This window comes from Cydia fagiglandana, chromosome 18 (assembly GCF_963556715.1).
Source record: "Cydia fagiglandana chromosome 18, ilCydFagi1.1, whole genome shotgun sequence".
Lineage (NCBI taxonomy): Eukaryota > Metazoa > Arthropoda > Insecta > Lepidoptera > Tortricidae > Cydia > Cydia fagiglandana.
In genome coordinates this window covers 14,712,895-14,740,837 of record NC_085949.1, presented here as the reverse complement: position 1 = coordinate 14,740,837, position 27,943 = coordinate 14,712,895, and the positions used below count along the sequence as shown (strand labels likewise).

Sequence of the window (27,943 nt, the reverse complement as noted above, 5' to 3'; positions counted from 1 at the left end):
AAAATGAATCGGTGTAAAGAACTGTCGAACGCAAAACAAAGTTCTACGGTGTACGTCAAATAAACGGCTCACAAAGATCAAATCATTACAGTAATATCATCATGATCAACCACTATTGTCACGAGATGTACATCTTCTCATCAAACAAGCACAGAAGGTCACTCTAAAGAAACAAACTTCGTTTAAATCTATAAACATTTCATATAATTTAGATTTATTAGTCGCTATAATGTTATATTTTACTTTTGTAACCATTATTATAATGTTATATGTATTCGTTACGAAAAATTGAAATGAATCGTCCCACTCGGGTCTCCAGCTCGCTCGCCTGGTGCGCGAGCGCGCCCCGAGCTCGCTCGGTGAGCATGCTCGCGAGCGTGTCCGCCGAGCTCGCTCGGTGAGCATGCTCGCGAGCGTGTCCGCCGAGCTCGCTCGGTGAGCATGCTCGCGAGCGTGTCCGCCGAGCTCGCTCGGTGAGCATGCTGGCGAGCGTGTCCGCCGAGCTCGCTCGGTGAGCATGCTCGCGAGCGTGTCCGCCGAGCAAGCTCGCCGAGCGTGCTCGCGCCCGGCTGCGGCCGCCGCCCGCTCCGGCCGCCGCCGGAGCCCCGAGTGGCCACTAAAACAATCTCACTCTATCATAACTGTATAATTTTAAAAATTTCTAATTACGCATCCCTACGTTTTGGTATTATCCTTTAATTAAGAAATAAAATCTTACATAATTACCATGAGCAGCCTATTTTAATAAATTTGACGAAATTCACTAATAATCTGAATATTTTGTTATAAAAGAAAAGCATAGTGTTGTAGCGTGGTGGCCGCGACGGAGCGAGAGTCGGCAGTGCGCCCGGCGCGGCCCGCAGGCGGCGGTGTATGCTTCATAACTACATTACAATTCAAAATACGGCTTCAAAATTTCAACTACCTACCTAACAGTAAGCGGTAGTACAGTGTACACTAATCCTCAGGCACTCCACATCGACCTCGCACACACCATGCACCCGATCGCTGAGCGAACTAAACGTTTTCCACTCGAAAAATCCAACTTAATCTATACTTAAATTATAATAATAATGGCTCTTAACTGTAATTTTACAACAAATGCTTTTCGTTGGCCACCGAACACGGCGGCATACCGATGCCCACATGAGTCACGAACGATGAACTACTGCTAGACGATCATTTATTACTTATTACATAAGTATGTGAAAAACAATACATTAGTATAATTCATTAAGTCTATCTTACGTGATTAGTGTGTTCGAGGTGCCGGGCCGGCGCCGGAGCCGTCGCGTGGCGGCCTGAGTACGCTTCCGGATCCGCGTCCTCGAGATTCAATCGTCAAATTACATCGTCAAACAATTTTCAATATAAAAATAACTCGATTCATAATCATCAAAAATAATAATAATCGTGTATAATATTTTTCATCACAAATATCAAACCACCGTTCACCGTGCATATATACATACATAGTTCATGGAAACAATAAATAAGGAGGCGGGGTCCGTCTTGTGGCGCCGGGCGGGCGGGGCCTGCAGGAGCGGAGCGGACTGCGGCAAGCGGAGCGCCTAGTAGTACGTCTCCTGCTCCAGCCAGCCGCCCGGGTTGCGGCGCAGGTAGAAGCGCCGGATCTCGTCGTAGATGAAGATCGACAGCATGAACGGGATGGCCGGCAGCCACCACACGAACCTGACAAACCACACAATATAACACTTTAAACTCTCGCCTTTTGTACACAAATTTAATTACACAAACGGGTCAATGTCAACATTCGTAACAACATAAAGTAGCGGTCGGCAACAGACTTGCGGCCCGCGAGCCCCCCTGGCTATTTTGTATGTAATATTGACAAACGACAATGTCTGATAAAGTCACAAATATTAACAAAGGCCCACTTCAACTTCGTTAAATGCTATGTGACACATGGCTACTAAAAGGGGATCGCTGACATAAAGGATAATGAGTTCAGTCGGGGGAATCCAAAACGAATCAGCATCATAAGATTGATATGAGTATCAATTGCACTATTCGACGAATTGCAAACCAACTCTCATTGGCACGGTCGGTAGGATAAGACATTGTAACCACTGAAATTACAAAAATCTTCTTACGCATGACAATGACGCATGCCTGTTGACGTACGTATAGTCAGCAGCAGAAGTAGCTAAGCGGGCAAGGTGTTCAGAATGATCCTAACTCTGTTCCTTAGAGAGTAAGAGCGTAGGTGTGTACCTAGTTAATTTTAAACTTCTGTAGGGCTAAGATGGTCTTTATCCTCTGTCGCCAGGCCTATCACGTTCTCACAAGTGTTTGATTACGAAAGTGACGTATGACACGCGATAAAAACGCGACGGTCGCTAGTTTACTTAGCTACCCTTGCTGCTAACCGTAGTTTCTGGTTTCGTCTGAATAACTTTTGACATTTAACTCACTTGAGTGGGTACATCCGGAGGCCCTTGTCCATGCCGGGCGTGTAGGACAGGAAGGCGGCGAGCGCGGTCTCGAAGATGATGCCGAAGTTGAGCGCCCAGTTGCGCATGCCCTGGTGCACGATGGAGTTGCGGCGGGTCTTGCAGATGATCAGGTCGGCCCACTGCACGACCACGATGGAGACGAAAAAGGCGGTGTGGCAGGTGAACTCGAGGGCCTTGCGGTCGCGGTACGTCTGCGGGACAAACACCGGTTTAACATTGGTTAACAGATTCACTGCCAGTGACCCGCTCTGTGTTCGTAAGCGCAGTCCGCTAAATACGGGTTTTCCCGTGTTATCGGCTACGCTCGTAGCGCGCAGCTCCTGCTGGCACTGAATGTGTTAACGGATAAAAAAAGACAAAGGAGAGAGAAGGAAAATATAGTCAGACCGTAAAAAGTCTGCAGCGATTTTAATAGCCCACGCAGTGCAAGTGTCATTTTAAACGCCAAACTTCTATGAAATTATGACGTATACATAACACTTACACTGCGTGGGCTATCAAATCCGCTTCAGACTTTGTTTGGTGCCACTAGTGGTATTGTGTCCAGATCTAGCGAATACGCCGCAAGGGCGCTATTTGCTAAAGGATTACGAGTATGATATTGTCCAGTGCATTACGTACGTATTAATGCGTTGTGCATTAGCCACGTCTATTTATTCAGACTTAACGTGTTAATAAGACTTAACGTGGTAAAATAAAAACCAAAGTGCGATTATGTAAGAGTGCAAGCTTACCCATTCTTGTCCATAAGAGTCAGTCAAATCGTTGATGGCCTTGGAGTCCCACATCTTCCGGATGCCGAACAGCTTGAGCGGCAGGAAGCCGTTCTCAGCCATGATAACGAAGTACACGAAGAAACCGGCAGCAGCTTGGATCATGCCGATCTGACCGTAGGCCATGGATATCAACCTGACAACACCCACGGCTAGTGTCAACAGTTGGTACAGAATACGAGTCTTGCAAGCTTGATTTGATCGACACACGTTTAGAATATTTTAATTAGCCAATCGAATAGAACAACTATATTTGGATTAGTTTCTCGAATATTTTAATAGAATGTAGGGTTAAGTAAAGATCAGTTCAGGTTCTTTACTAGTTTGCACAAAATTTAGATTTTATTCGTATCGTGTGTCGCAATGTGCCTTCTATATGTGCATTCGTTTGCAATTCAGTTATTAGACAATCGGCACGTATGTAACTAGCTAGTAAGCTTTATTGTAAGAACATAGAATATGCTCTAAATCTGGTTTTGTAAATAGCTAGGATTATATAATTAGCAGATATGTATTAGAGCAAAAATCATATCCTTTTTTTGGTATTCATTATAATTGAAGTGCCAATCTGCTAATGCAATATTGTCTAATGTATAAACATTTAAGAATAACAATGGTTTTTGCTTTAATTATTTAAAATTGCAATTTCATTCGGTACATCGAAAATGTTCGCTTGACTACAAACTTTTTACGAGAGTTAATTTTAATAGGTTCTTAGTTATACCTATGATGTATACTGAATACTAATTTAATGTAAACATTGTCGATGTTCCCAAGTTAGTAATCTAAATGTACGATAGAAATAAAACAACATCCATGCGTCCACTGCACAACATTCAGTTAGTCGATTCTACGATGTAATAAAAAAAACTTAGAAATTAAAATAAGATTAGAAAAAAGAGAGTACCCAATTACAGGAATTTTAACACAATTTTAGGTATGGCTTACTTGTTTGCTTTTAAGTACATAAAACAATTTTAACATCGTTTGGGGCATTAGCTATGAAAAGGGACCTTATTGTCGATGGCGCTTACGCCGCACAGCGTCGCGCGGCATTGTATTTATATCGGAGCATCGTTGATAATAGCGTAAGCGCCATCGACAATTAGGTCCCTTTTCATAGATAACGTCACATTTTATTATTATTCTTTTCAGAACTGGTTTAATTATTTTAACCTCGTAAGACCCAGCATATAAAGTTTACATATTTTTAATTTGAACCTTATTCTATAAGTAATTTGGAACGAATCTCGTTTGTTTTAAAAAACAATGAAACAAAAGAAATGCTACTTTATTTGGTTCATGAAAAGTTCAAATTAGAATGCAAGATTATGTACATTGTAATATACTGTTTAGTGTCAGGAGGTTAAAACGTAGCGTTCTAAAGGGCCCATTTTTACTTGTAATATTATTATTGATATTTCTGTAATTGGGTAGGAAGTAAGCTTCAGCGAGTGAGTTAGACAGGCGGTTATAGTTATATTATAAGGCAGTTATAGGAACAGCGTAATCCCTATCAAGTGTGGTGTGTGTGTGGCTGAGAAAGCGCTTTGAGCATCAATTTGCGACTAACGTGCTCTTCTACTGAATATAAATAATAAATCATATTATACATAAAAATAATTACGTGATAAAATTATTACGATATCTATAAATGTACCCTTTCGCCTACGACATTCCTTGAACACAAACGTTTATGTTTAATGGAAATATTTCTATGTTTCTACTGGGACATTACGACATGTATCACACAAGTTGCTAGCGTCTAGAACGTAGACTACACGATCTAAATAGATCTCTAATCGTGCATTGTCGCCGACACTGCGTTCCCAAGTGTCGCCCAACATTCTCTTTTGCCAATTTTAAATATGGAAGAGTGAAGATTATAGAGAGAATAGTAAGTAGTAGAGTGAAATTCTAATCTATTCGGAGAGGTTTCTAGTTTAAAACATGTCAGAAAATCTATGAAGAAACTTTAAAAAACAAACTAGTCACAGTAATATGTAGGTTGTATGTACTGGTTTCGTATATTTATTAGGTATTTGTATACAAGTTTACATTATGATTTACGGGGAGGGACAGTGGTTCTGAATACATATTTTCTGTATACAGGGTGGGGGGGACAGTTATAATCACTCTTCCACATCCAGCTCAAATGGTATCGTTGAGACACAGGTGGCCGTATTATTGTCATCTGTCGCCACGGGCGACAACTGAACTACTAGAGGAAACAAGTCGAACAAGTGTTGGTGCCGTCATAAAACAACTTCACTAGATGGCGTTGTCACAAAAAGAGTCATCATCATCAACTAGTAAGGCTGCCGTTATGAAAGAACGAATAAATTTAAGACTTCATACTTTTTTAAACATACGGAAAGCTTAATGTTAAGTACGCGCCGTAGCTTGTAGGCATTTATGACTCCAGAGGCGTCATAGCGCATTGCTAGTTCTTTATATAAGGGATACTCTATGTTGTCAGCTCAAGTAACAAATGCTCCGTCAACACAGTGAATCCTTGGGTCGTCTATTAATTCAGTTGTCTGTATTGTGAGGCGCCGTGCAACGGACGAATAGCTGTGTCGTTCTCAGGCAAAAAATATATAACTGTGTCTAATATGGAACATTTGGCATAAAAATGCATGTAGTTACAAATCACTCGAAATAAAAATTTGCTTCCGGCGTCGTCTGACATGACATGACCTATGGCATATTTAAGCAAGAGTAAATATTGTCGGGTGACAAACAAAAGTCACTAACTAACACCATTGAAATTATTGGCCAAGTGTAATAAAGTGCATTGTTACTTTAATTTTTTGATAGTACTTAGTGACTTTTGCTTGTCACCCGACGATATACTCTGAAGGAGCTTAATGTAATCCTCTTGATGACTTTCCATTACTAGATCAGTCTAAAGATCACTATCGACTAGTTATATGTAGTACCTAGTTATGGAAATAAAACCATAACTGTTGTAAACAGATTTTGTAATTCAGTTATTTTTTCGTCAATACAACATCCGACAGTGCATTCCTTGTCTGAGAACGTCACTCAATAATCAGGCCACCGCGTCCTAACACCCATATGAGAACTATAAAGCGTCGGGCCGCGGTGCAGTCAGGCCAACCTTCTGTTGACGAGGTTGTCGCGGTATGGGTCCCGCGGCTGTCGCTTCATGATATCGGACTCGGGCGCCTCGTACGCCAGAGAGATAGCTGGCACCTTCGTAAACACCAAGCAATCAGGACATACCAACATACAACTACATCCCAAACGTCGTTGGAGCTGGTTGGATCGCAAATTGTACGTTAGGGCTGATTTACACAATGCGAGAACATGCGAGTTTCATAACGCTGCGGGTTTTGATCGGTCGGTTGAATTGGACGTAACCAACAGTCCGCAATGTAACTAAAATCGCATGCGAGTTCGCGCGCCGTCTAAATCAGCCCTTACAGATGTAATGCATAATTATTTTCCTTCGTACTTTCACGGAAATGTACGAACGTGTCTTGCTATTTCGTCAGTCTCTGTACAAAAAGTACTGAGGTTGACTGAAGTAGCATGACAAATACGAACGTTTCTGAGAAAATACGATGGAAAACAAGTATACTGTAAGGGCTTCAATTGATGCTGTTAACCTCAGTTGAGTATTAAAGACAGAATAAAAGCTTTCTGTAGTAATAAGAAAGCTTTTCCTCGTGTCTTTAAGACCCGGTTTGGGTCTCACACAACACTAGCTTCTTCTGTTATTTTAATTAATTCTATTGTGGAACAGTTATGTATGGCTATTTTTTGTTACACAAAGGATCAATTAACACGTGGATGAAAGCGCAATTGATCCCTTAACTTTTTACACAAATTTTGAAATCCACCCATATTAGAAAACTTGCAATCAACACATATTAACGCTCTTATATTAAAGTATTAGGCCACACCACTCAGTTGCATAACATACCCTGTTTGTCCCTAAAACTCTTATTATATTATTAATATAGATCGTACACAACTCAAAGAAGCGGTCAGCTTAATACACTATTAGTATCGGAGCGCCAATGCGTGATAAGCGCGAGTTTTTGGTATGCTCCGTTATGTGGGTTTTATCTGTATATCAATATGACGCTTATACATAATAAATATACCTACGTACACCTCTCTACGCCGCTTATACTAAACTACTTCGATTAGAAATATCATTAATAAAAATATATCTAAATATATCTGCTTAATATTACGATATAGCTAGTATAAAAGACTGGCGTGTTCATAAATTACATACGATAGCTTTCGACCTTGAGAGACAAAATGTAAAAATCTGAAACACTACACTAGTGAAAGAAGTTACAAACAAGCCCTAGATTGTAGAGTAATTATAATTATAATATATTACGTATATATCAGTGTCAGTGTATACATATTATAGCCTTGATGAAGTAATCTTATGTGTGATGAAGCTCGGCTCAACGTGTGTAACGAATGATAGCGATACCTTCGTGAAAAAATTGTGTCGGGTGAAGTATGAGCGGTAAGAAATGAGAAAACGTCAAAATACTATACAGACAACAGTAGTACTATAGGACACTTATCAAATGTTCCAAGCATGGCAGAGATGACAGGTACAGACAGGGAAACACTGAGACTTACCTGCTCACAACACCGTACATAAATAAGTGTTAAAGATCACAAAAAACAAAATGAAACAATGTGTTTATGAAGGGACCATGAGGTGGTAACGTGGATAAAACACATTCTTCCATGGACATCAAGCTAAGGAAGTCAGTTAGATAGTAAAATACAAAGACAACGCAAGGCATAAGTTAGTGTGCGTTCGCCGCCTTCAATATCCACGGAGATACACGGTGTTAGGGCTTCCACACACAGGCAACAACCACACCTCAATATTGAAGACTAACTTACACGTGGTAGCAAGCAAATTAGCGGATAGATAGAATCTTTGAACGAGTGTTGACACTCGCGTGGGTTTTACCTCTCGTTAACTAGTTTATCTGTGAAAGGATTACGCGGCTGTCGCTTCATAATGTCAGATTCGGCCTCCTCGTAGGCCAGGGAAATGGCGGGCACCTACAAACACTAGCCATGTGAGCACAGGACCACACCACGACGGCCGCCGCGCGAAGCGTGTGCATATCGTCACGTGTACAACATCCAACACTTAGCAAGCTGCTTGCAACCAGACGCTATTCGCTATTACCACTATAATTTGATTGCTGAAGGCGTATCAAAGGCCACGTAAAACGCTCCGACCGAATTGGCTCGATGCTAATACGGGCGGCGTCAACCACGAAATATTTGTATGAAACAAATATATGATGGCGGGTGCTGCCAGCTTTAGCGTCAAACTCATTCGCTTAGAACGTTTTTTTTACGTTGCCAAGGCATTATGGTTGCGTCTAACACGAAATAGATACAGATAAAACCTCCAACATCTTTTATCACAATGATAAAAAATGAAGAACAGTTTATCATATCACGCGTTAAACGCAAGCATCATAGTTACACTGAAATCTTTCTGTACGAGATCCAAAGTCAAAATTTGTTAACACTCCCATGCTGTTGACACACGTTTGATAAATCAGCCATTTGACTTTCGATAACGAACAGTAGCTTCGAGTTTAGCAATCAGATCATAATGGTTACGAGAGGTCGTAAATAAAATGGCTTCACATTTTTTGTAATTATAAAATGAATTTCGAGAAAACGACTACTGACAGGACAAAACTTTCTTCAGCTAGAGAAACAATAATGTCTATACCAAGTGCTTCGATAAGTCTGCAATTGTTGTTTTAAGTGAATAATAGCTTTGTTCTTAAGATTTATTATCATACAAATATAAAGTAGTAAACATTGTCATTCTAAAACAAAGGACCATTAAAACAACTCATAGGAAATCTTTAGTACGACAAAAGTACTTGTAAAGTTCCTCATTGACGTTAATTGGCCTAAGTTCTTAGTTTCCATTTACTGAAGCTGCATCGACAGCACTACAGCTTAAGTACCTACTTTATTGTGATACACGCAAGGACTCTCGGCCCAAACGCGATCAATAGCCCAACGCCAGTACCGCCATCTATCGCGAGTTTCCCGCAAACTGCCACCTTCGTTATTCTGTACTTAGCGTATGGTTGCAACGGCTTGGAATGCTTAAAAACTATCGTAGAAATGATATTTATAACACAAAAAGATCGTGATGTGACTTTGTTTGAACCCATTATGTAAAACACAAAATTTGAAATGTGAATGGGGATGGTATTTAATCACAATGTTTCCAGGGTTCGAATGGAGATGGAGTGAGATGAATGACTGTACTAAGGGTGTGTTGTGTCTGTTTTAACTATCGGTCGCGGGGGGGACCATTGTCGGGGTAACACCAACACTGTTAGATATTAAAATAGGCAAAACACATTCATATGATTATTTCCTAGTCGTCCTCGCTGCTTCAGGTCGGGACTCCACGTTAGTAGAATGATTCCAGGCTAACACTTATATCTATAATTTAACCATAATGAATGAAAGTTCAGTTAACATAGAGCTTAGTCCTTATGATTACATAAACAAGCTGTTTAGAATAACACCGACAGAACACCCACTCGTTACGATATCGAGACAACAGCAACGTTATTGTTATTAGCTGGATACCGGCATGTTAAATGGCAACAGTAATTGACAATTATAAAGACCTCTCATTGACTAGTTTGTCGCAAAATGGGTTCCTAGGCGGGCGTTTCATTATGTCCGCCTCCGCCTCCTCGTATGCGAGCGCAATCGCTGGCACCTACATATGTCAACAACTAGGTAAATACAACTACATCACAGTTGGCGAGAACCGCCTCTAGAATATTAAGAAAAATATCGTCAGTCTGCAACTCCTGCACATTATTATGCCAATCTTATGCTCATGAAGTTTCTAATTAATTTAGAATAATAACAATTTCGAAAATAAATAAAGTCCAATTATAGTTAGGGCATTTTCACTTAACTGTGTACCATTGACGGCAATCGTCACAAAACTGACGTTCATTGTCAAATCCCATACATTTTGTCAGGAATCTGACGGTTAGTCGTTACTGAAACACGACTTAAGTCGCTCTTTAAAGTAAAAGTTAAAATGAAAATGCCCGTCAACTAAAAATGAAAACTAAAACAGATGTTGCAGACTGTTTAATTAACATCTTATCTTACACAATCTTACAGCTGTAATTATACCTCAATATCTCATATATTTGGTATTTACTAAAGCTGTAAACAATTAATATACCTGTGCACTAAAAGAGCTATTAGTATAACAAACATTGTTACAATTCATCGTGATTTTTTCATTAGTTTATTAACCCAGTTTTTCTAGTAGTCATTTTCTAGGTTTTCGTGTTTAAGAATAATTATTCATCCAGCGCCTTAGGAAAATTATATCTCGGAATTGCACTAAATAATCTCAAGTAATTCTAAAAGAATGCTCATAAATCAATTTCCAGTTCAGCTCTTTTAATGCACAGCCCAATAAACAGCGACAGAAAGTGAAACTTACCATGTCAGTTCCAAGATCGATGCAAAGGATAGTTACAGTACCAAGAGGCAACGGGATATCGCAGAGGATGAAGGCGAGGAAGGGAGAGATCTCGGGGATATTGGAGGTGAGCGTGTAGGCGATGGACTTCTTGAGGTTGTCGAAGATCAGCCGGCCTTCCTCGACGCCAGTGACGATGGATGCGAAGTTATCGTCCAGCAGAATCATGTCGGCGGCCTGGAAGACAGGGGGGAAGGTGAGTTTTGGCGGATTTAATAAGTGGGGAAGTAGTGGTTAAAAATTTCTCAGTAGAGTACTTTGCATGTGAGTCGCATAACCGATTCATTGCGTCTTCCATTTTCGAAATTTTTTAGCTGTGGCGGCGAACAATTATTTCATGACACGCCTGTCGTATTATCCGCACCGAATCAGTTAACTTAAAACTCGGGTAAATCCATCTGTTAGATTATGCAATTTTGGTATTGAGAAAAGGTAATAGAGTAGATATTTGCTGAGAGGGTCGAATGGATTCACTCGAGTTTGAAGTTAAGCGACATATGTGACATTTTCGGGCGTACTTACGATATAGAAAGTTGATACAAAAAATATGGAATAGAGTTGGCAATAAAAAAATTCTTTAATGTAAAATAAGTGGCCCGAGAGGACGACTAGGGACATGAAAAGTTGCCATTACATTCAATTTAATATGAGTGCCTAGATTACTTTTTTGTTACCAGTGAACTGTATGCTGTAGGCACCTTTTTCCAGTATGTAAGTAAAGACATACGTGTGGTACAGGATTGTGGGCTATGGATAGCTGTACACACCTGTTTGGACACGTCGGAGCCAGCGATACCCATGGCAACACCGATGTCGGCCTTCTTCAGGGCGGGAGAGTCGTTGACGCCGTCGCCAGTCACAGCCACGATGGCGCCGAGACGTTGGCAACCCTCCACGATGATCAGCTTCTGTTGTGGCGAGGTACGGGCGAATACGATTTCAGTGTGATACCTAAGGAAAATATAATTAATTAATATTTCTTAATTCAGAAGATCAGAGCTCGGTGTCGGCGAAAGCTGGCGTGATGCCGCTCTGGACAGAGCAAAGTAGCGTGCTCTTGTGTTGGAGGCCAAGACTCATTGTGGGTCATCGCGCCAGTCAAGTAAGTAATATTAATTAATAGAATTTAAGATAAATTAACAGCAGTCTCTACAAGTGAACAAAAAAAACTCGTTAGGGTAAAACTCGTTACAGTTAAGGAAAGTATCTATGTAATAAGTTAATAAAAGAGTATCCGACTAAATATAAAAGCATGTAAGGCATGTGCCATAATATCAATTTTCTTGATCATAAAACAAGCCACGGTGGCGATCATAAAACATCAGGGTCGTCATATTGGCTAAATAGGCCGTGGGTTGGTTTCCCGCAAGTCGACGTAATGTGTCTATTTTGAGTGTTGCAATGACAGGCTTATATTATCAATCATATTACTTTTTTTTAGACAGATACCAGTACTTGATATAATTCGTTTTTTTTAGCATTAGAAAGAACTTGCAAGAACGTAAGCGATCTTGAAATGTCTTTTAATTGAAAAACGCTTTTTAAAGATCAATAACTATTACTTATAAATCTTATAATAGCAGAAGACTATAAATGATCGTATTAGATTCATAAGTGTTACATATTTGCCGTAACTTATTTTTAAATAGTGTTTTTCAATTAAAAGGCACATCAAGATTATTTACCTTATTTCTAATGCTTAAAAAAACGAACTATAGAAGCCAGCAACACCTATAAGACTTGTATATTACGTTACGTTCAAGGTCAGTTTATTAGTACAATCGAACACAGGTTAACAGTTACCTGTATAAGAAGACCTTAATTACGTTCTAATAAAATTGACGAATGTGTAGTATGTCTGTGTTAGTTTATCATTGTCTTTAAAGGCGGTTCCCATAGACTTGGCGACAATCGCTTGCCGGTATGAACTGGTAAGCTGTACTTACTTGAGGATCTCGTCAAGCTGATCAGAGTTGAGTTCCCTAAGCTCCGTTCCGTGGACCACAGCAGCCTTAGCCTCGCGAGGGTTGACTTCAGACACGGGGATGTTCAGACGAGCGGCGATGTCTTCGACGGTCTCGTTGCCTTCAGAGATGATGCCGACTGACTTGGCGATGGCCTTGGCAGTGATCGGGTGGTCGCCGGTGACCATGATGACCTGGAATAGCAGGGATTATGTAGTGTATGTGGTTTTGAATAAGGGGAGACTTGGAAATAAGCGAAGGTTATCAAAAGTGGAATCGCGTCATAATCTGAATCGAAAAAATGTCTACTCTGTTTCAGGAAACCAAATACAACGATAGACATAGCATTTATTAACCCAACTTTTCAAGTAGTCGTTTTCTAGGTTTTCGTGTTTATGAATAATTCTTCATCCAGCGCTTTAGGAATATTATATCTCGGAATTTTGTCATAATCTGAGTCGGAAAAACTGCTTCAGGAAATTATTTACAACAGTAGCGTATAATATAATAGCCTAGCAGGTCTTGATATAAGTTATTAAAACCTCTATTCTAACTTTAATTACTTAATTTAAAATGAGCTTGACCTTTTCGAAATACCACAGTATACACCTTTGACCTTCCCAAGTTCTGTACAAGAATTTCGATCGAAACGTAATATCCTGAAAGTAGATTGATTTAGCCGATGGGAGGAAATTGCAATCTGTTTTCATTCCATCTCGTCTAATGATTGCTATACACAAAGTCAACATAAATGTCCCGATTCGCGGATTCAATTTTCTTCTTCAAATACAGTGATTTATTGGTTTGTACTTGTCAATTTATTTCGAGTGTCGTGTTTACAAGTTTTGAACTGGTAAAAATAATAAAATCGGAACCGATGTGAGAAATTCCGATAAGTATTTAAAATACTCTGTACCTCATTGGTTTATGGCATTTTTTCTGTTAACTAATATTGTCAATGTGTATCTCATATTGGTGGCTTATAATGATTTTGTCTGTCTTGCTCAAGGCTGACTCAGCTTAAATTGTCGCCGTGAACTCGATACCGCCCATATATAGCTTTTTACTGGATTACTAAGTAATCATTAAAGGTCTATGGTATTTAATTAGAGGCACTTTTTGATACCTATCGCTTCAAATTTTTCTATACCATTATCATGTGCGAAAACTGTGACACTCTTAATATTGGTGTCAAAATCAACTTCTTGGTGTCAAAATGATACTGCACAGACTTTGCAGCGACAAAATATGAAATTTATAATGGCACCACGGACCTATCGCTTGCCAAATCGGTGAAGAATTAGCTTGATCAGGCTATAAATACCTTGATACCGGCGGAGCGGCACTTGGCAACAGCGTCGGGCACGGCGGCACGCGGCGGGTCGATCATGCTCATGAGGTCGACGAAGCGCAGGTTGTCGACGAAGAAGTATCTGTATTGAACTTGTGACGGGGTACTTGTGTAGTTACCTTGATACCGGCGGAGCGGCACTTGGCGACAGCGTCGGGCACGGCGGCACGCGGCGGGTCGATCATGCTCATGAGGCCGACGAAGCGCAGGTTATCGACGGGGAAGTTGATGTCGTCGGTGTTGAACTTGTAGCCGATGGGGTACTTGTCGGAGGGCAGCTGCAGGTCGCAGAAGCCGAGCACGCGCTCGCCGAGCCCGCCCAGCTCGAGGTACGCGTTATTGAAGGCCTCCTTCATCTCTTCGTCCAGAACCTACAAGAAAAATGGGTAAATTAATACCTATCAGTGGCACATTCTATAAGGTAATTGTGGGGAAGATAGTCTCTTTTGTCAACACAAGCTCTTTTGTCGCTTCTAACTCTTACGTGTGTACCCATACTCCACTACAGTCAGCAGCAGAAGTTGCTAAGCGGGCTAGGTGTTCAAAATTACCTCAACACGCTCTTATTCTCTTAAGAATAAAGTCGCGTCAAGATCATTTTTAGTGTCCGACCGAAGGTTCGGTTTCGGTTTCGGTTTCGGCCAGTTTCAACCAAAAAATCATGTTTCGGCTGTAGTTTCGGTTTCGGCCAAAAAACGGCCGAACCTTTCGGCCGGGCCGAAACTTACGAAATGGTACTTCGGAATAAGGCCAAAAGTTGGGGAATAAGTAGGACAACAATATTAATACCTAGATATTATACTGATTCATGTATAGGTACAGAAATTAATTGGTTTATAATTAAAACACAATTCCACTAATCAGGGCGCCACTGGACGGTCGACGCAGTCTTAAGAGGCTGTCAATACCTATAACGCGCACACTGCACTGTCTAATTGTTTCGGAGTGAATGAGTGAGTTTACCTCAATTTACTATTGGTTTGTGTTCCACATGTCACAAGTCCTCTACTTCAGCTTAGCCTTTGGCCTCGCTGCGCCATGCTCGGCCTGCGGTCTCGCTTTTTAATACAATGGACATTGGTTGGAGTCTGTGGTCAACTACTTATCCTGAAGCCTGAAGCACGGCTTTGACTTCGCATGAAAGTTCGCCTCACTGGGGCACTTCGGACTTATAGGCCCAGGTGAAGATTGGTATCTACATGTCAACTTGACTGGTGATTGAATAGAGTTAGACCAAGAAAATTCCCAGAATTTAATTCTGGAATGATTTTGATAGCATAGGCAGTGCAACTAGTGCAAATGTTATTTATACGTCATAATTTCATGGAAGTGTTGACGTTTAAAATAACACTTGCACGGCGTGTGTTATCAAAATCGTTGCAGAATTATCTTGGTCTAACTCTAATAATTTTCTTAAAAACTGCTTAAGTAACATCAATTTCAAGGATATTGGGTGTTGACAGCCCCATAATACCTATGTGTATAAAAGGGGTTTTATGACATTTTTTCAACGATTTTAACAAGTCTACAAAAGTTTCGGTTTCGGTTTCGGTTTCGGCCGAAACTAGAGCCAAAGCCGAACATTCGGTTTCGGTTTCGGTTTCGGCAAAAAAACATGTTTCGGTCGGACACTAATCATTTTGAACACCTGGCCTGCCTAGCAACTTCTGCTGCTGACTGTACAGAAGGTCGGTAGAGCAAAAGTGAAGCTCTTCCTTTCTGAATATGTCCGAGTGAAGTGTGTCTATTCAAATGCGAGTTCTTGCCCTATGTCGGTATTCCCTAACAAAAAGTTGATATGCCGACTTTTCTACATTTACCTGAATTTCTTCATGGTAATGTAAGTTATGCCTGCGGGCGCATTTTTATTGAGATTATCGCGTTGCTATATGTTATATGAACTTTCCCATACTACAATTTTCAAAAAATTTAAAAAAGCCGCATTCAGATTATCTAATTATGGATACCAGTCACTTTAGTGGACAGACACAATATTCGTTAATATCAAATGACCACCACTAATTTGAGACACTGAAAGAGCGGTAACCTAAACCGAATATATCCCAAGATTTATCACTTCTAAAAACTCCCGTCACGTCTTCCAACCGTACTTAGGTACAGGCAAAAACCGATTTGAATAAAAACTATCGGGCCCAGACCTCAAACTTTTATTTCTTCCAAGTAATTCTCAAAGCGACCGCAATGCGTAAGCTCCGGGCGTAACTAAATAACTTTTTCGCTGACAAAGGAAATGAGGGTAGGCTTATGTTTATGAAATCCTTTGTAACTAACTTCGTTAATTACTTTAGGCCCCTGGAGGTATTTACCACCCGCTTCGGACATAAAGAAATCTACTTTCAAGCTACTTAAACAGTGTGCTATGCTAAATTGAAGTGCTAAGAAATAAGCTTAGGAGATTTCGGGTCGAGTTATTTACGGGATAAAGATAAGATTTTTTTCCATTTTCATTTATGGAACAATGGAATATAGACTGATAATTTCCATACCAAGTCTCATTATTGCTGTAGATGACCAACTTCAAAGAGGGGTCAGGGATAGAAATAAAAAATTGCAAGTGACTTTTTGTGAAAGATTATTGGAGTTATTCAGAAACGCCTCTCAAATCTAACAAACCGTTAATAATCGTTTGTTTCCGTCCTTTTGACATTTCGTTTGGTTAGACGGAGACAAATTTTAACAGAGGTTTGTAAGAGGTTGCTAAGTTTTATGAATAAGTGGGTAAACCTCCTCAGATTCTCTTAATTTCTATACCCTTTTTAAAACAATTACATTCTTGACTATTGGTACACCTTATTACAACAACATAAAGTCTAATATAGGACAGTTTAAAGTTTTCAATTTACCTTTTCCTTTCCTCCAATGAAGATAGTGCTGCAACGTTCCAAAATCCTCTCAGGGGCTCCCTTCATCACAAGCAGATGGCGCGGATCGCTAGGGTCATCACTCTCATGAATAGACACTTGGTACTTGTTGGTAGAGTTGAATGGGATCTCGCACACTTTCTTGTTGCGCTTCCTGATTGAAAGTACATCTCCGAGTGCTAATTCCATGCATTTCAGAAGGGCAGCTTCGGAGGCGTCACCGGCGACCTCCTTCTTCAGAATAGGGACGCCGTCCTGGCCGCCTTTGAACTCGGCGCGGTTGCAGAGCGTGGCGATCTTGGCGAGGGCCTTGAAACCGGGGCTGGTGCGGTCTGTGGGCGGGGGGAGGGAGGTTAATGTCAAATAGTTGATGTAGCTTGTGATTATCGACGAACTGGTATAAGAGGTTTTGAAGAGTTGCGTTGTCTAATGACGACGCGTTTCGTTATGATTATTTATGTCTCAGAGTTGCAATACATGAATAGCGGATACAATATTTTTTTCATCACACTAGCTCAGTAAATATGGAATTGAACGCAGGTTTAGCAGGAGTTATAGAAAAAGCGTTCTCCCTAGGGAGTTATGAAGTTTCTAGTGCCATAATTAACAGTTTTTTGTCTTATGTTTTTTGTATACTTAATTTTTGTATCGCAAGTGTGATGAAAAACATTGCGTGTAACTCGGGGCGTAATAATATTGCAAACTCGAGTCTATAAATCGCTCCGGCCAGCCATCGCGAATTTAACTTACTCTCGTTTGCAATATTCAACTTACGCCCCATGTTGCACAATGTACTATTTTGTTTAAAGGGTGTAATATCAGTTTTGTGGAGTCCGCTGGATGCGGGTGGCGCAAGACCGGTCATCGTGGCACTCTTTAGAGGAGGCCTATGTCCAGCAGTGGACGTCCTATGGCTGATATGATGATGATGATGATAAAGAGTACCGGTCTTGCCAGAGCAGATGGTGGACATGGATCCGAGGGTTTCCACGGCTTTAAGGTTCTTCACGAGACAGTTCTTTGACCCCATGCACCAGTTAGGGTGTGTGGTATCAAAAAAGTATGTGCTTACCATACTGGACTCCTGATTGATCCTCAGTGGTATCAGCCTCAATGATCTGGTTGTCGAACCACATGTGGGCGACAGTCATCCTGTTCTGCGTGAGAGTGCCGGTCTTGTCCGAGCAGATGGTAGATGTGGATCCGAGGGTCTCCACGGCCTCCAGATTCTTCACGAGACAGTTCTTTGACCCCATGCGCCAGTTATGGTGTTTGGTATCAAAGGAAGTATCAAAGAGTACTTACCATATTGGACTCCTGATTGATCCTCAGTGGTATCAGCCTCAATGATCTGGTTATCAAACCACATGTGGGCGACAGTCATCCTGTTCTGCGTGAGAGTGCCGGTCTTGTCAGAGCAGATGGTAGACGTGGATCCGAGGGTCTCCACGGCTTCCAGATTCTTCACGAGACAGTTCTTGGACGCCATGCGTTTGGCAGTGAGGGTCAGGCAGACGGTTACAGTGGCAAGGAGACCTTCAGGTACGTTGGCGACGATGATACCTGTAGAAATGGATGGTTGGTTAGTAAGATCTTGATGACTTGTTTATATTTCATTACTATAAGGTATGTAATGGTCACCACCAAGTGTGTTTGCTTAACAATATATAAACCATCAAGTAGAATCAGGTAGAAATTAGTTGCACAAAACAAACAAAGACGTTTTTGCTAATAATACGACGCCATTTTCACCCATTAGTGCTCAATTGGAAATATCGCCATCATAAAGATTGGATATGATTGACTAACACGAAGAAGGTGACTCCGAGGAACACGGCCACTCTGGTGATGATGAAGTGGCTTCAGGCGATGGTCTCCAGAACCTTACCGATGAGGAAGATGACGGCGTCCAGCCAGTGGTAGCCGAGGATGAAGGCGATGACGAAGAAGGTGACTCCGAGGAACACGGCCACGCCGGTGATGATGAAGTGGCTTCAGGCGATGGTCTCCAGAACCTTACCGATGAGGAAGATGACGGCGTCCAGCCAGTGGTAGCCGAGGATGAAGGCGATGACGAAGAAGGTGACTCCGAGGAACACGGCCACGCCGGTGATGATGAAGTGGCTTCAGGCGATGGTCTCCAGAACCTTACCGATGAGGAAGATGACGGCGTCCAGCCAGTGGTAGCCGAGGATGAAGGCGATGACGAAGAAGGTGACTCCGAGGAACACGGCCACGCCGGTGATGATGAAGTGGCTTCAGGCGATGGTCTCCAGAACCTTACCGATGAGGAAGATGACGGCGTCCAGCCAGTGGTAGCCGAGGATGAAGGCGATGACGAAGAAGGTGACTCCGAGGAACACGGCCACGCCGGTGATGAGGTGGATGAAATGGTGGATCTCCTTGGCGATGGGCGTCTCTCCGGTGTCCAAGCCAGAAGCCAAGCCGGCGATACGGCCCATCACCTGGTAAAAGAATACATTTTGTTAGAATAGAACTATTTTTTACCTAGATAGATTGCAGTAAGAATCGGAAGTAAAATTTTGTGCGGATAATTATTATTCTGGCTTATTGAGTACTTCTGTCAACACACATTCGCGATTAGGTGGCAATTTTAATATTAAAACTGCGAATGGTTGCAGGCAAGTAAAATTATAACTTTCTATTTCTACCATGGTGTATATAGATAGCTTCGAATCACTCACGATTATCATAATTCTGAAAACCACTCATAATTCTATCATATCAGAGTCCATTTTAGGAAATATCCGACAGATGAGCTCTTATACCTTTTTAAATTAAGAATACGTTGTCAAAATTGATCAGGTAGGGATTTGACCTCCCGTGTGTCGGGATTATTTTTTTCTAACAGTTTCCTCGTACGAGGGATTTAAGCCAAGCAAGTTCCAACTCACGGTGTTATCTCCGCAGCAGATGACGATCCCCTTAGCGGTGCCCTCGACAGCGTTGGTAGAGAAGAAGGCCAAGTTCTTGGTTTCCAGGGGGTTCTCGTTGGTGAAGTCGGCGCCGCGGGACTGGGGCTCAGATTCACCGGTCAAGCTGGAGTTGTCCACTTTGAAGCCGCGCGCCTCGATGATACGGATGTCAGCAGGGATACGGTCGCCGAATTTCACCTGAAATTGTTACATATAGTGAAACTAATGCCATATCACATTACGACAACTAAATGATACAACTAAATGCACAAACGATGTTTTTTTTTAATACGACCTTCGAGTCTGAAAATATTAATATAAAATAAATGCAGGTACAAATTTACCATAGCGGTACAACTTTGAAAAAAAATCGTAACTTCTGTCAATCAAAATAGAAATGTAATATTTATGTATGTGATGCATACAGAATACGAGGGCTGCTACTTATGTATCCGGAAACACAAAAAATAACAAATATCTATAATTATAAATGGTTTTATTGCCTTTGTATTTGTCCACCAAGATGAATGATGCACTTTTGAAAATGTTGAAACGACTTTTCATAGCACTTTTTCCATTCTGATGTTGGTATACAAGACGTGCATTTTGTAGGCAAGAACGGCTCTTTCACGGGTTTTTCTTTTTTTTTAATCAAATGTTCATGTAATATCTTACAAATGCTCGTCATACTATTGCCATGAGATGCCTCTATCTTGCGATATATACTATTACCATCTTGCATTATGAGCTCGTTTACAGCATATATATTTTGTGGGATAACAGCCGATTTTGAGCGTTTTTTTTTTAATTCTTCCTACTGTAAATACCGTAATATACTACGACCACAATTTATTCACTAAAACATTGACCTTCGATGGAACTTACTCCCCAAAAGTCGAAAAAAGTCGAGCCATGCACTATTTTTGAGTTTATCCACTCCGAACATCGTAAAAAAAAACATCTGCACGAAAATTTTCACAAGTAAATCCGTTGAAGGTGCAACAAAGATTTTTTTTAAATAATGCTACAATGTAAAACCAATTGATAGACATGTGAAACAAACTGTATTTTGCTTCCAAAGAGTTCCATTTTTATATGTTATATATATATTTTTAATATAGTTCCAGTAAGTGGCCCATTCCGGATACATAAGTAGCAGCCCTCGTACTACCTTTCAACTTTGAGTAGCAGTGTGAGATACGAGATTATTTAAAAGTAGTGCCGATATCAATATCTGTCTGTGAAAATATAGATCTTATAAAGATAAGCTAAGTTTAGTCTCTTTTTCGTAAATAAAGAGAGTTGATCGAAAGTGTTATTTTTTTTTAACAATTTCGACGGTTTTGAATGTTTACAAGTAGATGACACACTAGCCGCTACCTCTCTAACCTCTCCCGTACTTAAATTAACTTGCGTGTATTTAAAATATCGGACTAAAATCTAAAATTCACACCCTACTTTAATGTGATAGGATAAAGTGGAGTTTATATTGCACTTAAAACAACCGGAACCATCGCGTATTCAAACCTTTTACACAGCGTTTTATGCCGTGACCTCAATCGATCAATGGTTAAAAATAGTCCAGTGTAAACACTCCGTGTTTTGAGTAGCAATTTACAGTATATTCTCACTTTATTATGAATAATATTTAGTTACTGAGTCACATAGTCGTATACGTAGGTACGTGCACATAAATATATGTATGCTTACCAAAAAAAAAACCATGAAATAATATTATATATTAAATAGAATTTGTTTATAATAGTCATTTCGCTCAGTGGATATCGGCAATGAATTAATTTGCGGTTTATAACAAAAACAATACAATAGTCAAACCACAAACGCGACATGTGACTGATATCCATAATGAAACTAGTTATCGTTTTAACGGTAAATGGAATGACAGAATCCAGAATCTTCGCCTATTTTTTCTATTACCCTTATTAGCCTCTAGGGCGGTATAAAGAAAGCGCAGCGGCCATAAATACGCGACAACAATGCCGAAATGTGAGCCGGCAATACTATTTTGGTCATTTTGAGCCCTCCCACCAATTCATCATTATGTCATATTAAAGTACGAACCTTAACAATGTCACCGACTACAAGGTCCTAAGGAGCTAAGCGCCTCGCAGATGACAGTGGCGAACTGCGGCACCATGGTCTTGAGGGACTCCTTGATCTGACACTCTTGGTAGATGTACTAACCTCAACAATGTCACCTAGCACCAGGTCCTCAGCTCGCAGCGTCAGCTTCTCGCCCTTGCGGATGGCAGTGGCGAACTGCCGCACCATACATATTCTTGAAGGACTCCGTCATCTTGGTCAATCTTGGCAGATGTACTAACCTCAACAATGTCACCGAGCACCAGGTCCTCAGCTCGCAGCGTCAGCTTCTCGCCCTCGCGGATGACAGTAGCGAACTGCGGCACCATGTTCTTGAAGGACTCCATGATCTTGGACGACTTGCTCTCTTGGTAGTAGGAGAAAATGCCAGTCACGATTACTACTGCCGCCAACACGATGCCCAGGTACAAATTGTCGTCCGCCGGTTCTTCTACGGTACTCGCCTGTAACGCAAAAATACTTGATAAAGTCGTGTAATGCAAACAAACACATTTTTAAAATAATTAAGACAAAGAAACTTTAAAGTTGTCGGTGTCGTACTCGAAAGTAAAGTACACTGAAACCTAAATGCATGCTTGTGATAATATCTGCATTAACTACTACAGACATGTAGTTTTTGCAGTCCTTCATTCTCGGAAGAAGAAAATCAAAGTGTCGAAATCTCTGTAGGATCCTTATATTGTCCACTAATAACATCAAAATAATGCGAAGGTTTGGTGAAAAACACACTGCGCCAGTCTCCGTGCTCCACCATATAGATATATTTATCAAAAGGTGTGAAATTAAGAAAAATGCGCAACAATTTTCGAAGTGCACAATACTGCAGTGAGGTATCATCGCCTAACCTTCCCTATGTCCATGTTTACATCGTTTTTAACTGATGTGGTCAACAGTTAAAAAGGACAATTGATGTTTAAATTATACTGACCTGAATTCCATAGGCTATAAAGCATAGAATAGCACCAATCCACAGTAATAACGCAAAACCACCGAACAAATTTTTACAAAATTTCACCCATTCGGGCGTTTGTTTAGGTGGAGTGAGTGCGTTTGGACCATCCCTTTCAAGGTTCTCTTTCGCTTTTGCGTGACTAAGGCCCTAGAAAAATACATAAAAAGCATTAAAACACAAGAATTATGTTTATATTATGTCAAGTGTAACATTTATAATTATTATACAAAGAGCCACTGTAAAGGAGCTTCAGTAAACAGTGGATGGTTGCATGATTTTTAATGGCTTAACTATAACTATGTATGTTTATATGATCTTGTATCAGCTATATGCCGATGACATTGTACAAAACAACACAAAACAAGAAATAAGTCAGAACGGAATGAAAGAGATTAGGAGAGGATTAGATTTCCCAATACAAGGAAATATGCCCAAGATGATGATTATTATTGTATATAGGACAACCTGGTGGAAACTCAGGTTTTAAGAACCCTGCTCCACTGATAAATAGGGACATAACAGAACAATGTGTTTGTGTATGTGGTTTGATTAAAAGATCAAAGTAATCTTACATTTTCTGGATGTGTTTGAAATCTTTGGTATAGTTCCTCGGGAGTGACTTTGTGAAAATCAATATCCAACTCCTGTTTCAGGTCATCTAAATCTCCTGCTTTCCGCTTCTTCGCGGGAGGCTTCCGGCGAGTCTGAAACACACCAATAAACAGTTTACATATGCTTTCACCCTACACGATCTTGTTTATTATTCGACTAATTGATAGCTCGAGTCTAATTTCAAAAGCAAGCACTTATTCGTAATGGAGGAATAAATCAAAATGCATTATAAAGTGAATCAAAACGCATGCAATAACGAGGGCTGACAGCGGTCACTGTCAATCTCCGTCAGGATAAAGCAAAAATGAAAGATGGTAATGTAAATAAAAACCTTGTACTGTCCATCGGCAGTTCTATTATCGTCCTTAATGAGGCCGATGGTGGCGACGCGGTACGAGTCGGTACGGCCATGCTGCAAACACAACTAGGGGCTAGACACATTCTACAGGCTGGGCCCTATGGGCCATGCACATGAGTGACGGATGAGTGCAGCTGCGATCTCGAATGACTCCAGAATAATTAAAGACATTTGGAAGAGTCATGCGATATCGATGCTTAAGAACAAAAATGAAAAAGAAACCGGAACGAGCTAATGAGTATTACTTGTGTTCCAGTTCCTTCATAATAGGATTAAAAAAGGTGTACTAAAACTAAAGTAAGTAACTAATGAATGCTCCGCAACTATATGGGGTCAAGCCTTGAAGTTGTACAAATACTGACCGAAGTACATATAGCCTAGCCTAACAACGCGGCTGGAAAGCAATCAATAAAGCGAATAGCACGCGCAGGGAGCGCGGTAACCTTGCCGAACGTACGGGGACCGCTCAATTGATCTGAACTAGTTGTATGCGAACCTGAGAGCGGTTGAAAGGCCGGCGCGCACCTCGATGCATGACCGATTCAACACTCATACCCATATTCATCGCGTATCTACATCGCTGAGATTGGGTGAATGCGGAACAGTTGTTGGCCGAACGAAAGGGGATGTTAATAGAGATCATTATGAAAACGACCGGTAACTGGCATGACGATTAGACGGAATCGTGGAGTGCTCTGTATACGTACGTAGAGCAGTTAGAGTAGATGGGATCGAGGCTAAATGCGGTCCCGTTGCCGTAAACACGGCACGTCACCGTCGATAATTGATGGACGTTTGCATAGCGTTCATTAAAGCGCGCCCTGGATTATCGCGAAGGTTGCTATGAAAATAGCTAGAACAACAGCCGCGAGAAATGGCTTAGGGTTTAAAGGGGACATAATCGGGATTTAATTAGCATCTTATGGCCGCTCGGACACGAGGGTGCGATGAAATATTCATACGGTGGTAGGGTAGGGTATGGTAGGGGGCGCGATGCACGTCCTCGACTTGAGACGACGGCGAGGCGACGGCGGCGCGGCGGGGGCCCGCACCCGCGTTACATAACGCCGCGCCGGCGCACTGCGGCCTTCCTCCACCCCCGCTACGCCCTCCACATAAATAGATAACACAAGGTTGCCACCCCGAGCCCCGGCGACCGCATTTATAATCTCTACAAAGGTTAAACCGAAATATCTAATGGAAAATCGAACTTCTCTCGCGAAATAAACAACACCTTTTTCAGCGCTGGAAACGTTTCAATGTGACAAGGGGTACCTAGGGAGACCTACTCTTGAAGGATATTTTTTTGCGTTTGCCAAAGCTGATTCAGTCGAAGCCAACTACTAGCGCTTTCGCTCATGGTTATCGTGCCTCTAAGTAGGTAAACAGTTTTTCGTGCCAGTCACTGGCTTCAGCAGGTATTTATCGGTCAATCTTTGAACGGTTCCTGGATTTAACATGACAAGCGGAACCGGAAGATATACAGAATATTCATGGTGGAATTAAAACAAGGGTCTGAAGAAGGTGAAGCCGCTCGTGCGGTAATGTTCCAACGCTGACATGACAGAGTGATTTTAGGACCAGCGGCTGACATCATGTAAATCGGTTTTTAAAGATTGTTCTCCTTACTTACTTGGTTGGCGCGGTGACCCAAAATGGGTCTTGGCCTCCAACACAAGAGCACGCCACTTTGATCGGTCCAGAGCGGTATCCCGGTTCGTTATTCTTTTTCTCACATGCATGTAAAATAACACAAGGTTTTATGTAGCAGGGCAATTTCACCGTAAATAACCACGCCAATGACCCATAATCGTTATCGCTAAGCTGCCCTAGTGTGAAACTGCTAAATGAGGCGACCTCTATGGACAGCTAGCTTCAAAAATATGTATACTTTTTTAGTTTTAGTACAATGAGATAAGGTTCAAAATCGTAAGCACACGTCATAACATAAACGGGTTAAAAGATTATATTTTCATCGTGCCCCTTAGGCTGAAACCGGTCTGGATGAAAGGATGCTGAGTTTTGCAAGCACAGAAACCTATTCAGAAAGATTCTTTTGTAAAGCCCTTTTTAACCCCTTTAGAACTTGACTTATTATGAAATATACTAGGTAGGAATTTTAAGAATCTTTCTACGATGACAAAACTTTCTGACTCGGTTATTTAATTCATTTGAAATATAACTTCTATTCTATCTTCAAGTCGGTATCGTAAAGCACCTTTTCAGAGCTTGACAGGCTTTAGACATGTAACCTCGCGTGCCGGTTCAAAACGAAAAATTCAATTATATTTCTGTTTCCTTGGAGAGGCTTTATTTTATTTACACAATAATAATACTTTAGAGTGGAATCACCCCGCATAATATGCCCGCTAAAAAAATGTTGGTAGGTTAGTGTTTTTGTGACACTTCCTAATAAAAAAAGAAACTAGCAGTTTACTTTGCCCCGTATTATTCGGCCTTTGTCATTTCACCTTCCTCATCCAAGGGGAGAATTTCCAAACACAAAATGGCTTATGTCTTTCCCCTGGGTTTAACTTTACACGCCAGGGTAGGTTAACCTTGAAAAGATAACAAAACTACTAACGCATTTATAATATTAGCTGGGATGGTGATGAACAATTGAACATTGTTAAAAACCATATTTCACAGACAATGTCACCAGTAAAATCCGTCATATAAAATGACAATTTCATGGATTTTTCATTTTCTCCAAATCATTGAGTATAGGTATTTACTCTGGCACAGCGACCTTGTCAGTAGAAAAAGGCGACAAATTTGTAAAATGTAGGCGCGAAAAGTTGACTTCCCATAGAAAATTTATAAAATGTAGGCGCGAAGAGTCTTTCCATAGAACATTTTTAACTTGTAGGCGCGAGAGTTGACTTCCCATGGAAAATTTTAATTTCGCGCCGTTTTCTACTGACAAGTTGGGTGTGTTTTATTATACCTATTACTGGCAATTACTATAACTTAAATTTCTCTGTTAGACTCGTTATAGTCACCCTTCACACACGATCTGAAAAGAAAGTGCCACATAATTGTTTTGCAACATCGATATGCGTGTGAAGCGCCATTCATTGCCACGGTCACGAAACTGCTTTATACCGAAAATTTGTGGTTACTATCGTAGTAGTGACGTATGAATGAGACAATTATTTTTAACCTGATTTAATGAGCGTCCCGAAGCCGGGCCCATCACATGCCAAAACCGCCCTTTAGCTGTAAAAGGGCGTAAGTGGCTTTGAATTCCTTTATACACCCGTCTTTTACGAATGCGCGTTAGAGGACTATTAATAACGGCTATTCTATGAATTAGAATGTTTAGTGATCAGTTACGTGGCGACGATGCAACATTGTATAAGGCAATTTTTGGAAAACATGGTTTGCAACACGGAATGTGCTGGAAAGTCCTCGGCCTACGTTTTGTTACAATAATACTTTAGTACAAACGCCGGTAAATACAGGATTGCCTGCTCTAATCGCGATTGTACGCCGAAGCATAAGGGTGATTTAGGGTGATAATTCCGTGCGTATAAAAAGAAAACCTTATTACTGCGAAACATAAACGTAGCATATCGGAAAAGTTATTAGGTTGATTAAAAAAACAGTACGTTTTTCCAGTTTAAACCCCTCGTATATATTCACCCTTCTGACCTTATTGTGAACCTTCCCTTTGCATACTAATCAGCACCTTGGGAAAACCCAGTGGGGCCCACCGGGCCTTGTGTTTTTACATTCGGGGCAAAAGTTTGCGAGTACAGTCGGCTCCGGCAGTGTACTAAAAGCAACACTCTTGATTGACCATAGGTGTACCTTAGGTCTTTGCAATAAGGATTGCTAAAGGTCAGTTCACTGGGTTGACGATGGTTCAGTTAAAAACTTAAAATGCAAAATTTTTAGTATCCAACTTCCATCGATCCAATCTGGACATCGAATGC

General features: G+C 41.0%; 1 protein-coding gene across 1 annotated transcript; it reads right to left on the bottom strand.

The window, feature by feature from the left end:
- Positions 1–1,389: 1,389 nt before the first annotated feature.
- On the bottom strand, positions 1,390–24,579 carry LOC134673211 (sodium/potassium-transporting ATPase subunit alpha). The gene is made up of 17 exons (XM_063531159.1): positions 24,502–24,579; positions 23,979–24,059; positions 23,608–23,739; positions 23,012–23,182; positions 22,305–22,526; positions 19,939–20,157; positions 19,308–19,488; positions 18,329–18,586; positions 17,006–17,355; positions 14,261–14,512; positions 12,773–12,984; positions 11,594–11,777; positions 10,788–11,003; positions 6,375–6,469; positions 3,212–3,386; positions 2,436–2,668; positions 1,390–1,692 (listed from the first exon to the last, which is right to left on the bottom strand). The coding sequence occupies exons 1-17, from the start codon at positions 24,568–24,570 to the stop codon at positions 1,572–1,574; spliced, it is 3,171 nt and encodes a 1,056-aa protein (XP_063387229.1). The 5' UTR covers positions 24,571–24,579; the 3' UTR covers positions 1,390–1,571.
- Between the last annotated feature and the right edge of the window lie 3,364 nt (positions 24,580–27,943).